Genomic DNA, 13118 nt, shown 5'->3' with positions numbered 1-13118 from the left:
ATCAGTAACCTCATATGGCTACAACAACGTCGTCATCGCCGCCGCAGACCGAGGTGGCGGAACGGAGGGGAATACCGGCGGCGTCTTTTGTGAAAGATGTTGAGGCTTATTTGAATCAATTAGGGCTTGATGTCAACTCTGCTCTCGCTTTCCTCCAAGAAAGGTCTCTTCTTTCACTTTCATTATTCATCATATCATCTATTAATATTAGATCCGTATTTGCTGCTCTATTAGGGTTTTGTCATTATACTCGCACCCAATAGGTTCGGTTTGCTTCTATGGGGGTGAGCATAAACCAGGTAAGGCCCGGTTGTTTTCATTAGTGTCGGTTTCTTGCTCCTGAGAATACCTTTAATCGGGTCCGGGCCTGGTATTGCCGGTAAGACCTGGCAACTCCTCCGTCAAATGACCTGGCAATGCCTAGTGACTTTTGAAAAATGTTGGCTACCACACATTTCTTTGCTAATGGTAGATTTTATTTGCAATTGAAATAGTTTTGAAAATAGAAGCATTAATATTATGAAATTTCATTGATGTGTTATAGTGGAGATATGCTTATTAGGAACCGATAGTATGTTGAGAACTGTGAAAACACTACATTGCGTTTCCACCTATTGCTTTAAATGTAATACACGAGACCTATTTTGTCAAAACCCCTTTGTGCGCGCACCTAGGCCCTCAGGTTAGGTGATCTGGCGACCTTTCGACAAGATTTTAGTCAGATTCATGCTAAATGTTGGAAGTTCAAGCAAAGTTATGCAAATTATGGGCAAACTGGCCTGAAACATTAAAAAATGGCATGGAAGTTGGAACCAACCTAAACTAGCCCTAAACATGATTAAGACCCCCAAAAAACGGTACGTTTATGCCATTGCGTTTTGCTTATCTCGGGCCCTCGCTTTATAAGCGCACCTTGAGTGCTCCTTGTGCCTTTGACAACTATGCGCAAGACGGTTATGTCTATGTCTGTTTCTCTCTCACACACCACTTATGCTTGATTACCTTTTATGCACTTTGTATAAGGGCATTATGTGTCCATCATAGTTCTCAACATATTTTTGGTTTTGAAACGTAACGTGACAGTAACTGAGGAATGATTTGTTTCAAAGCCAATAATACGCAGATTTATTAAAACTCTGGAATATATAATTGATGTGTCTTCTTTTGATTGTATGTGCAGGCTTCAGCAATACAAAGTGGTTGAGATGAAACTTCTTGCTCAACAGAGAGATCTTCAGGTAGTATCATATGTATGAGATTAGCAATAGTTTATTTTAAAAATATGTCTTTTTAATAAAGTATTGTTTTATGATATAAGATAATGGAGTTGGGATCAAATACATGGTCTTCTAAAACTAGGTAGTCGTAGGAAGGTATCAAATGGATTCTGATTGAACTCAAACTAGCGGCATTAGAACCATCTCGTCGAACTCTACGATATTAGATTTTAGGTTTTTGATTTTCGACTTCTAGCTTGTAGATTTTAGAAATTTTGTTCACATCATCGTGTCTTTTTATTTATCATTGTGCGTTTTTATTTTCGACTTCTAGCTCGATATTGTGTCTTTTTTCTTTGACATTGTGTTATATTACTCACCCATTGTGTTATATTTTTCTCAGCATTGTGTTACATGTTGCGATCCATTGCGTCATTTCCCAGATTTAGGAGACTGCGTAGGATAACTTAACCCTAACATAATAATCTTCAATAGATTTACATGTTTAATTTTTGTTACCAGGCGAAGATTCCAGACATTGAGAAGTGCTTAGACGTTGTTGCCACATTACAAGCTAAGAAGGAAAGTGACGAGGTTCGTTATTATACTGTAGTTTTTTTTTATTTTTAATTTCTTGAAGTGATTTAGTTTTTATAGTTATGTCTTCAGAAATAATCATTTATGCTTGCCAGTCTAATCATTTTGTTGTCGCTGCTTGCTTGTATGTGGATTCCACTTCAAAATATTGGTTTTGAGTTTTGACTCGTCAATAAGAGTTAATATTTTGACTATATGTGTATTGGTTTGTGCTATTACCATAGTAATTAAATGCCTCGCTTCTTGCACCTAGCCCATTTTCCAGGCCATGCCCAATATATGCGCTTCTAGTTCCTAGGCCTCGCTTCTTGAAGTTGATGACACCTTTATTGGTATTGTAGACGGATCAAGAACAATAATCATTTGCACTTTACTATTTATTACTTTTTAAACTTTTGGTACTTTACTTTGACATTTTGTGGTTCAAGTTAATTTGGAATTACATTTGAATCTCTTTTGGAACGTTTAGTACTTATATATGATATTAAATGTTATATAATAGCTTTTTTTTACGTTATATGAAGAATAGTATTATTTTTCAGCACATATTATATTTTATTTTTTTATTTAACTGCACTTTTTTTTCTTAGGCCCTCACTTTTTTTGCACCTAGGCCCTAGGCGAGGTCTATGTGTCTTGAGTGCGCCTAGCGCCTTTGATACCTATGCTATTAACAGCTTGACATATAATTAGTCATGTACACTACTGATAGGAAACAATTATGTTATCAATTGATTATAAACTGAATATAAAAAAAGAGGATAAACAGGGGAAAGATTTGTTTATTAGATGGATGATGATGATGATGATATTAAAAGTAAATTACATAGAAGATTCCAGGGACATGCCCTCTCTCACTGCACATGCAGGAGCCTAACAAACTAACCACTCAATTCCTAACCTCTCTCACGTTTCTTCCCTATTTATAATAATATTCCTAACCTTTTGTAGACTTTGCCCTTTTTACCCCTATAGAATTAACATATAACTATTGACGTAAATCTTTTGAGATGGAACCGTATCACTACTTTCCCCTTCAATTAAGTCTTGACCTCAAGACTTGCAAATGGAACAGCTGAATCACGAGTAACCCCTGTTTGCATATCAGTATGTGAAAACTGATTTTCCAACAAATTAGCCCCCTCCTCAGCATCATACTCATCCTCCCCCAATAACAAAACCCGAAGGGTACCCTCAGGGCAGTTGTGAGTCGGCCCATATTGTTGACCGCAACGAAAACACAATCCCTTCTTCCTACGATCCTCCCACTCAGTACGAGAAAGCGAACAAACCCCTCTATCCCGTTGACAAAACTGATCCAAAGTTGAAGGAGGAACACCAGCCTTTGAGATGGAACCGTGGCGAGTGGAGTTGGGCTGGGCTGTGGAACCCAGATCAAGGGTACCAGGAGGTAAAGAAGAGTGAGGCCCAGAATGGCCCAAACAGAACAGACCATTCCCCAACCCAGATGTTTGCGACCCAAACGGCTGAAGGTAACGAAAGCGAGTCAGCGGCGGTGTATCAGAAGGGTGTAACATGGCGTCCACATCCTTGGCCAAATACATGGCGTCCAAGCGAGACTGAGGACGATGTAAGCGTACCCATTGCTTCACATCAGGTTTTAAACCAGCTACAAAGTAGCCCAAAGACTGAGCTTCTGGCAACCTAGGGACCAAGGACAATAGGTATTCGAAATCGTCGATGTAGTCATAGATTGAGTCAAATTGCTGAATCGTAGCTAATTGTTCATACAGATTTTGAATTTCTAAGCCACTAAAGCGTTGCAACATTTCCGATTGAAACTCAAGCCAAGAGATAGATGGACGAACCTGAGTGATAATCGTAAACCAGTGTTGAGAAACACCGATCATACTCAATCGAGCAAGTTGTAACCGAGAAGCATCACTAGTGTTGTTGAGATCGAAAAACAGGTTAGCCTTCTGGATCCAGCCTTGCGGATCGAAACCAGAGAACTCAGGCAAGTTCACCTTCTTCACCGCCCACGGTAATCCCGACGGAGCATTAATTGAATCAGATTTCGGCACCGGTGAGGTGAAAATCAAACCAGAAGATCCCGATTCAGATGATTCGGCCATAGGCTTCTTCTGCTGAGATTTCATCCAAGCGAGCATCACCTTACGAAATTCAGCCGATTCAACCCAATCCGCTTCTAACACCGAGAGAGAAACCCTAATTTCAGCAACATCAGATTGAAGCTGTTGAATCTGTTGTTCGTGAATTTCATAACGAGAATTCTGTTTCACCATAATTGACTTGGAAACCAGATTTTGAGCGATAATCAAAAGGTGAAATCGAAGTGGAAAGAGCAGAGGGAGGGCAGGTCGGACCAATGATAGGGGAAAGATTTGTTTATTAGATGGATGATGATGATGATATTAAAAGGGAATTACATAGAAGATTCCAGGGACATGCCCTCTCTCACTGCACATGCAGGAGCCTAACAAACTAACCACTCAATTCCTAACCTCTCTCACGTTTCTTCCCTATTTATAATAATATTCCTAACCTTTTGTAGACTTTGCCCTTTTTACCCCCTATAGAATTAACATATAACTATTGACGTAAATCTTTTGAGATGGAACCGTATCAACTACCAAGCAATATTATGGACCTTGTAATATGCTAGTAAAAGCTCATTTTACTTGTATTTGTGTGATATTGGAAACATTATATGTGGGCCCTGTTTTTCTTTACAGACATTACTGACAGATTTTGAGGTATCTGAAGGCATCTATGCTCGGGCTCGGATCGATAATACAGATTCTGTATGCTTATGGTTGGGAGCAAACGTAATGCTCGAGTATTCATGTGAAGAGGTACATCTTTTGTTTTGGATTATCTTTATGGATGAAAAAATGGTAGGTCTTTGTTGACCCATAACCACGTTTTGTTGAATATTCAAAAATAGGTAATATATATGACCTCAAAAACTGGACTTTCAGCTATGCATTGGACATTTGGTTGCTTTTTTTATGTTTTTGAACTTTTATCTATCTGACCTGTTGGAGATGAAGCTGACCCTGATTTACTTATATGTAGGCCACTACTCTGCTACAGAACAATCTGGAAAATGCAAAAGCCAGTTTAGAAGTACTAGTTGCTGATCTACAGTTCTTGAGAGATCAAGTTACCATTACTCAGGTACTGCTTTAGTTAATTATATTTTTTTGTTAAATTGAAGTCGTTTTATATCGCAAGTTAGATGCTACTTTTTGTTCAAAGAAAAATAATACATATGAATTTTTTCAATAGTAAATCTTGTACTTACCTAATTCAAAGTTTGGTTTAAAACTGCGTGTCTGATCTGTGAGGCGATGAGGAAAGCGCCCCAGTGGCTTGAGGTGGTGCTAGGGGCGTGGGTCGGTTTTTTTTTTTCCTTCTTTTCAGTTTTCACTGTGGGTTCAGTTTGTTTCGGGTTTTTCGGTTTTATTATTTGGGCTTGAAAGGTTCGGGTAGGAAAAAATGGCACAAGATAATGAATTTGAACTTAACTTTTTTAATTAATATTTAATCGATTGTTACACATTTGGATCTAAAATTTTCGGGTAGGACAATTTTTTACAAGTTACTAAAAGTCGGTTTCTTCTGCTCTGTTACAATCCGTTTGGTTTGTATTTTTGGTTGATTGCAAAAATGAATTGAAAATCGGCTTTAAAAAGATAATCAAACCAAAGTTGTCGGTTATGTATTGGGTTTGTGTTTTCAATTCGGTGTGTTTTTGGTTTTTGTTGAAAACAAAACCAAAACTTAACTGAACCGAAAAATCAGTTAAAAAAAATTAAAAGCAAATTATTGGTCTTGTATCGGGCTCGGTTATTCTCGTTCCATTTTGACTAAATAGCAACTGAAACCAAACTGAACTGAACCGAACAATCGGTTTTAAAAAAATAATAAAACCAAACTATCGGCTTTTATTAGGTTTGGTTATTTCGGTTCAGTAACATTGGTTATTCAGGTTATGGGTTGGTTATCTCAGTTTCATACACACTCATTGGTGCGCCTCATGTACTTTGGGTGAAAATTAGGGTTTGTTGGAGACTAATATGTAAAATCAGCCAAAGGGATTGAAGAATTATGAAATGCTTGCTTTATAAAAAGGTTGATATGTAAAACAGATGAAAAGACAACTTAACGCCTAACATACGTGAAGTGCACGTCTCGGTCTTTAGAGCCTAAACGCTTACTTTTTTTAAAACTAGGAACGAAAGATTATATATGCATGCAGGCACACACACTCTTTACTTATTATTTCACCACTTTTGTATTGGTCGTATACAAGTTCAATCTTGCTATCTGTATTTGTAAATTACTTTTGTAATTAGGTTACGATTGCTCGGGTGTACAATTGGGATGTCCATCAAAGAAGAGTTAAACAGACATCTTCACAAGATTCATGAGAAAAAACAAATACAAGAGGTGTGCAAACTTGCTTTTGAGGTTGTTATCAATTTAGTTAAACTTTTTTCCTTGAACTTTCTGCAGTATTTATGAATTTTGATATCATTTCAGCTTATATTGGTTTGTTGCTGTGTACCCATTGTGTACCATTAATGTTTAATTGTACTGAAGAGTTTTGTTTGTTGGGTTGAACGTTTAATCTTCGTTATCGAATGATATTTTCAGACATTTTGCTATCTTAACGTCGCAAGTAAAAACAAGTTCAACTTTTAGTTTCTAAGTTCGTGTCAAACAAGTCGGGTCGAGTTTGGTTGGCCCCGGCAACATGTTTAGTGTTTTGTAAATAATTATTAACGTAATAAACATTATAAACATTTGAATCATGTTACACCTTTGAACGAAAATGCAATACGATTAGGATGTTTCTTTGGTTTTTATCCGTTAAAGAGTGTCAATTTATAATACATGACTTATGAAAGATGTTAGCATTATGCCAATATATTTTGACAATGTTGATTCCCGAAGCCTTTTTTATGGGTTTAACGAGTGAAAACAAACTTTAACGAAGCTAGAACATGGTTTCTATAATTCTGAAACGATTTGAACAGAACCTCCTTGCTAGCGATTATTACACCTTCTTGCTTGCTTAACTTGCTTAATACACCAAAACCTGAAAAACACTAGCTTGGAGCTAAAGGATTGATTGTAAATGATTATCAGATGTTTGTGATGATTGGGAACGTGCATGGGACTGGTATTTATAGTGCAAAAAGTCTGGAAAGCCATGAATACACGCATGACACGTTAAGGAGTGTGTTGTCAAGATTGTTGCAGACTCGACATCGATACGAATCGTCACACGATTAAACGGTCCGTCTAATCAAAACTTCATGGATAAGTTTGCCTTGGTACTGGGCCAGCTCAAATAGTAGGCGGATGTTACAATCCGTCTCAATAAATATCTTTACAGATAAGTTACGTATGATACGAGCCGTCTAATGGATGATCCATTAGACAGTCAGTCTCGTCTAACTTTTTCTTATTTACATATTAGACCATGCACTTTAAGTTTGGTTAAATGACAAAATGGTCCCTCAACTTTTAAAGTTGTCAAAATTGGACTGAAAGTTTCAGGGTATTACAATATGACATGACACAAGTTTTAACATGTTTGGGCTTGAGCTTAACAGATTTCATGTCCTAAATAAGTCGACCTGTTTAAGTTCGTGTCCTAACAGGTTAAAGACTTGTTAACCAGTTAGTATTCTGTTTAGGTTTTATAATTTAAAAAGTTAATACACACTCCTAAAGCCCTAAACCTAAAGTCATACTTATATACATGTGGCGCTTCACTCCTGCCCGTCAGAATCTGATATTATATTTATAGTAGGGCTGGTAATTGGGTACCTGTTAAAGACACGATAAGACCTGTTAAGCAAAAAAGTGCGATATGCGATTTTTTTATTTTCTTAAATAATAAAATTAGTAGGCTAGACTCTATCATATTCCCTTATTTGTACATGAAACTTAAAACTGTCTTATAGTTATGGCACATAAAGTAGTTAAACGAGTCGTATTCATGTTTGATACTTGTGTTAAGCGCGTCGTTTCTAACCTGTTAAACCTGTTGAGACATGAATTGTCAGTCCTAATTTATAGTGGATGTTATGACTTACCTCCATGGTTTTTTGTTTCAAGTATGTTATGGAATTGTGGTTTTATTGTTTTAAATATGTTATGGATTATGTATTAATTAAGACTTTTATGCTCGTATTGAAATTTTTGTTTCATTACACATGTATTTTATTCATTGTGTCTTTAGGGGATGTTTGGTAGCCTCTTAACAGTCATTAAGAGGCTAGCTCTTAATGACTGTTAAGAGGCTACCAAACAGGTAACATATCCTAACATGTTAGCTTGTTACTAACAGGTTCGTGTTTAGTACCACAGGTTATCGTGCCTTATCATGTCGTGTCTGAGAACAATACTCGTGCATAAAAATTGAATACATTTATTGAACATGATATATATATATATATATATATATCTTATTACTCTAATGAAAGAGTATCATATTTTGCCACTTGTCATGCTCTCATGACTCCTCCCTTTTTCTAACCCATATCCACTAAAATGGTATGTATTAAGGATTCGGGTCAACCCGTCTAAATAATTTATTCCGGATCCGTATTTTATTCATACCAATTGTTTTCGTCACCTCTCCCAAATACCAAACCCTAGATGCAGCAGACCCACCCCTCCTAAAAGCAACGCCGCTATTAGCTCCCAAATATCAACCCTAGGCTGCCTTCTCCCATATCTGATTAAAGCTACAAGACCGTTCATTCCATATGTTTTGGATCTGGTCTTTTGAATTGAAGCTCGGTTTTTCTAATTCATACGGTAAACATCAATTCCTTTGTTTTCTCTCTCTACATTCATGTCTTTAGTTGTTTAATTGATGTTTTCAATTCCTTTGCTTAATTGACGTTTTCATTATTAAAAATCAATTCCTTTGTTTAATTGACGTTTGAGGGTTTCGATTTGTGCCCAAAATTAGGTTGAGTCAATTGAACCCCATTGAATTTGTGCCTCCGTCGCTCTCTGCAAATCATGTGAGGCCGGTTTTGGTGCCACCGTCTCCTACTGCTACAAGGGTATGAATCTTTATTGTTATATATCACTACAATTAGTAAATCGGGTCGGATCAAATTTATAGTTTGATGGGGAATTTAGGTGTTTAGTTTGCAAATCTTGAATAACTTACTGTTTGTTTTGATGCATTTTTAGGGATTTTTAGTTTTAAGGTTGAAATACCAAATCTAAATCAAGAATCACAGTGTTTATTTTATTTTATTTATATGAGCTATCAAGTAATTTCCATAAAGAATATAATTTAAGTTATCTGATTATGTAATTAGGGTTTCAAAGACTTCTGGTTGACTTCATTGGTGACGGTGGAATAACTTCATAATGTGAAGAAGAGAACTTCCATATGATTCTTGATCCAAAATATCAGAGACATTAAAACATACAACTTTGCCTTCAAGATTCTCTCATATTCCTCAGTTCAATAAACCAATAAGCAACTTGTTGAATTTAATAATGGCCTTCAAAAAAGATCTAAATTATATAATCATGATTTAGATCCTTTTTAGGTATATAATCTTTGTTACTTATGTGACTCACCTTTACTTTTTATGGGTAAAAATTGGATTTTTACGCATAGTTGTATTATTATGCAGATGGTTTATAGCTTGACTGTTTGAGGGATTTTTATTCGATTTAATTAACATAGAAACTCGAGAAAACATACAAAATATATAGTCATGTGTTGCAGTTTTTTTTGTCCATTGTTTTCGATCTAGAACGAAAGATACATATGACACGGTTCTTGCTAAGGAGCCAAATCCGACTGCTACAAGGGTATGAATCTTTATTGTTATATATATTACTATAATTAGTAAACCGGTTCGTATCAAATTTATAGCTTGATGGGGAATTGAGGTGTTTAGAAAATTTAGTTTATTATTTTTTTGATTATTTAGTTTATTATCTTTTTGATTGTAGGGGTAAACTGGTCATTTTTTTAAAAAACTAATAGAAGCTTTTAACGTCAGTTTGTGGAAATGAAGAAATTTGTGACAAGCGTTAAACATAAAGAATGATTTGTTTAATTAACGAAGATTAAGAACGAAAAGTGTAATTGACCTTTTATTAAATGCATCAATAATTAGTGTCCAATACGATTACTAAATCATATTAGTTTGTTAATAATCGAAGCTTTTGAATAAAATTAGGAGCTTCTATACACTAAACACACGCGGGCAACATTTGGCCCGTTCGACCCGCTTTTGACCCCTTAAAAACTCACATTTTTGAAGAGTTTTTACCATTCTCCTTTAGTATGCAGCCAACTTTTACAAAGTGAGACTGCAAGACCCGCATTCATGATCGCCAGATAGACTTAGTTTGACCCCATTTAACATCTTGTAAGCGGTTTTCCTACTTCCAATGGAACCTTCAAATGTCACATAATTTCATTGTTAACTTCAACTGAAGAAAACAGAAATAGTCTTGTATAGTCATGATGATAATAAACTAAATAATCTATTGAATCTGCAGCGTTTCAAAATCCATTATATAATATTAATATTGGTTTATTTTATAAAACCATAATAATTTAAAGTAGGGGTGTTCACGGTTCGGTTCGAAACCGTGAAACCGCCCAAACCGATCATCGGTTCGGTTTAACGGTTGGTTTTTTTTTCAAGTTTCGGTCAGTCGGTTTCAATAATTTTAAACCGGAGTGAACGGTTTGGTTTACGGTTTATATCAAAAACCAACCGTACAAAACCGGATTGTATAATATAATTATATATATATTTAAGTATTTTATGTTTTATATATATATATATATAATTTCAATATTTATGTTAAATATGAACTGATAGTGCAAATACAGTAGCAAGTTGTAATGAATTGGTCTTTAAATTTTCTTCATTATAGTATTAAACCTTAAATCAAGATGTATTTATGATCTCAGGCTCATAATCTCAAGCCACTTATTCCGATGTATTTTCATATTTCTTGACAGATTGTATTTAAACATGATCATGGACGAATTGTATTCATATATGTTAAACATTTATTCGAGACTCAAACCGCGAAAGCAAACCGGAACCAAACCGTAATGAACGGTTTTGTTCGGTTTGGTTTAAGAGTTCAACGGTTTGGTTTTGGTTTACAAGAATAAAAAACTGTTACTAACGGTTCGGTTCACGGTTTGACCCAAAAACCGCGAAAACCGGACCATGAACACCCCTAATTTAAAGATGAAATGAAGATATTTACATTGACATATTACAATTACATTTTTGTTTAAAATATTAACATATTTAATAAAATATTACTTTATTAAAATTATTCAAGGTAATTAACTATAGAAAGTTAAAATCAAGGATTATTAGTTGTTTAAATATGGAATCTAAAATCAAGGATTATTAGTTGTGTAATTTCCTTAATTCGTATGATACATGTTATAAACCGGATTTCTTAGTTTTTTTTTCTTTTTTTTGGCTTTTTAGGATTTTTATCAATGAAAAAAGTAGACATAATATGTTACTTTAATTTTTATTAGAATTTCATAGGTTAAGGTGAGAATTACCATGATAAGGTGAGAATTATTTAAATGCATTAATATTACCAAGATATGTACTAACAAAGGGTTATAAACTGAAATCATATATGCCAAGGATTAAATTTTTTGAATACGTACTAACTATGAAAGCTAAAATCAAGGATTATTAGTTGTGTAATTTCCTTAATTCGTGTGATACAGGTTATAAACCTGATTTTTTTTTTCTTTTTGGCTTTTTAGGATTTTTATAAATGAAAAAAGTAGTCATAATATGTTATTTTAATTTGTATTAGAATTTCATAGGTATTAGAATTGTTGATGAGATTAATGATAGTTTGCTCAAGTTTTTTTCCAGTTGATGAAGTCGAGTACTTAAGTTCAGATGCCATATGTAGTTCAGAATATATCAATGACACAGTTGATACAGCTTTATACTCGCCTAAACTGCTTAATGGTTTAAGAATATCCAGACTACCAAACCACAAGTTTGTACTAAAAGTTGTTGTTCCTGTTATGCTCCTTAGAAATCTTAACCAGAAAGAAGGCTTATGTAACGGTACTCGACTACAAATTATATCTTTAGGTACTCGTGTAGTTGAAGTAAAAATTATTTCTGGAACTAACATTGGACATAGAGTGTTGATCCATAGATCACCACTGACTCCAACAGACAACAAAATAGCATATAAGCTTCAAAGACGACAGTTTCCCCTTGCAGTATGTTTTGCGATGACCATAAACAAAAGCCAAGGTCAATCATTATCTAGGGTTGGTTTGTACTTGAAAGAACCCGTGTTCTCACATGGATAGCTATATGTCGCTTTGTCAAGAGTTACAAGCAGGTATGGGCTAAATATTCTGATTCTTGATAAACAAGGTAATCTGACCAATACAACTACAAATGTAGTGACAAGAAAATTTTTTCTTATTTGTAAAATAGTTGCATAATTTTTATTTTGTAATTTCTGTAATTTTAGTGTAATTTGTAATTGTATTAACAATATATGATAATTGCGTTATGTGTTATTGATTGTATTTTGCTTAATGTTTAAATATTATAATTTTTCTTAATTCCCTGTGTAATACACGGGTCTCAAACTAGTATATATATATATATAGTACTTCGTATAGGGTGAGTTTATTGGGGAACTTCAAAAAAGTGGGGGGGGGGGGGGAGTGGGAACTAGGGAAGTCAATATTACATCATCCATCTATTCTTATGGTGCACATTTTGTGTTAGTTGATCCTCTACATCTCACATGAGACCTTATCAAACCCCCCCCCCCCCACCCGCCCACACAAAAACTAAAAAAAATAAACCCCCCAAAAGCGTAACCCTAAAAGCTAAACGAAACCCTAAGGCTAAACTGAGAAACCTAATCCTAAAAGCTCTTCAGTTTCTTTTGGGGTTAATTCTTCTAAGTGTTAAGGCTTCGAGCAAGCTACACTTCAACGAGCAAGAGTGTTCTTCTATCGAGTATGGATTGCCAATCGAGCAAACAACTTGATCATTCAAGTTTTAACCAAGTGATCCGAGCACAGGATGTCCGAGCACATGGTGACAAGCATGGATGCAATAAGAAGATGTCATATGCTCAAAGCAAGGACTTTGAGCATGGTTCAGTCCCCCGAGCAAGATTTACATCCGAGCATGCTAAAGATTGTTCAATAAGTCTCATGACAGGATTGAAGGCATCAAGAAGAATGGGCTTGTTCGACGGACTAGTATGAGCAAAGAAAGGATT

At 35.2% G+C, this 13118-nt stretch overlaps 1 protein-coding gene across 1 annotated transcript; it reads left to right on the top strand.

Annotated features, from left to right (window-relative positions):
* The first annotated feature begins 14 nt into the window (after positions 1–14).
* LOC143587492 (prefoldin subunit 3-like) lies at positions 15–6258 on the top strand. Its single transcript, XM_077068771.1, has 6 exons — positions 15–163; positions 1181–1238; positions 1740–1811; positions 4532–4651; positions 4875–4976; positions 6158–6258. The coding sequence occupies exons 1-6, from the start codon at positions 15–17 to the stop codon at positions 6230–6232; spliced, it is 576 nt and encodes a 191-aa protein (XP_076924886.1). The 3' UTR covers positions 6233–6258.
* Positions 6259–13118: the final 6860 nt, after the last annotated feature.

Source organism: Bidens hawaiensis, unplaced genomic scaffold (genome assembly GCF_021521415.1).
Source record: "Bidens hawaiensis isolate Kalapana, Puna unplaced genomic scaffold, B.hawaiensis_p1.1 tig00035531_1, whole genome shotgun sequence".
In the NCBI taxonomy this organism is placed as follows: domain Eukaryota; kingdom Viridiplantae; phylum Streptophyta; class Magnoliopsida; order Asterales; family Asteraceae; genus Bidens; species Bidens hawaiensis.
The sequence above is the reverse complement of the archived record's forward strand: the minus strand, read 5'-3'. Positions and strand labels throughout refer to the sequence as shown.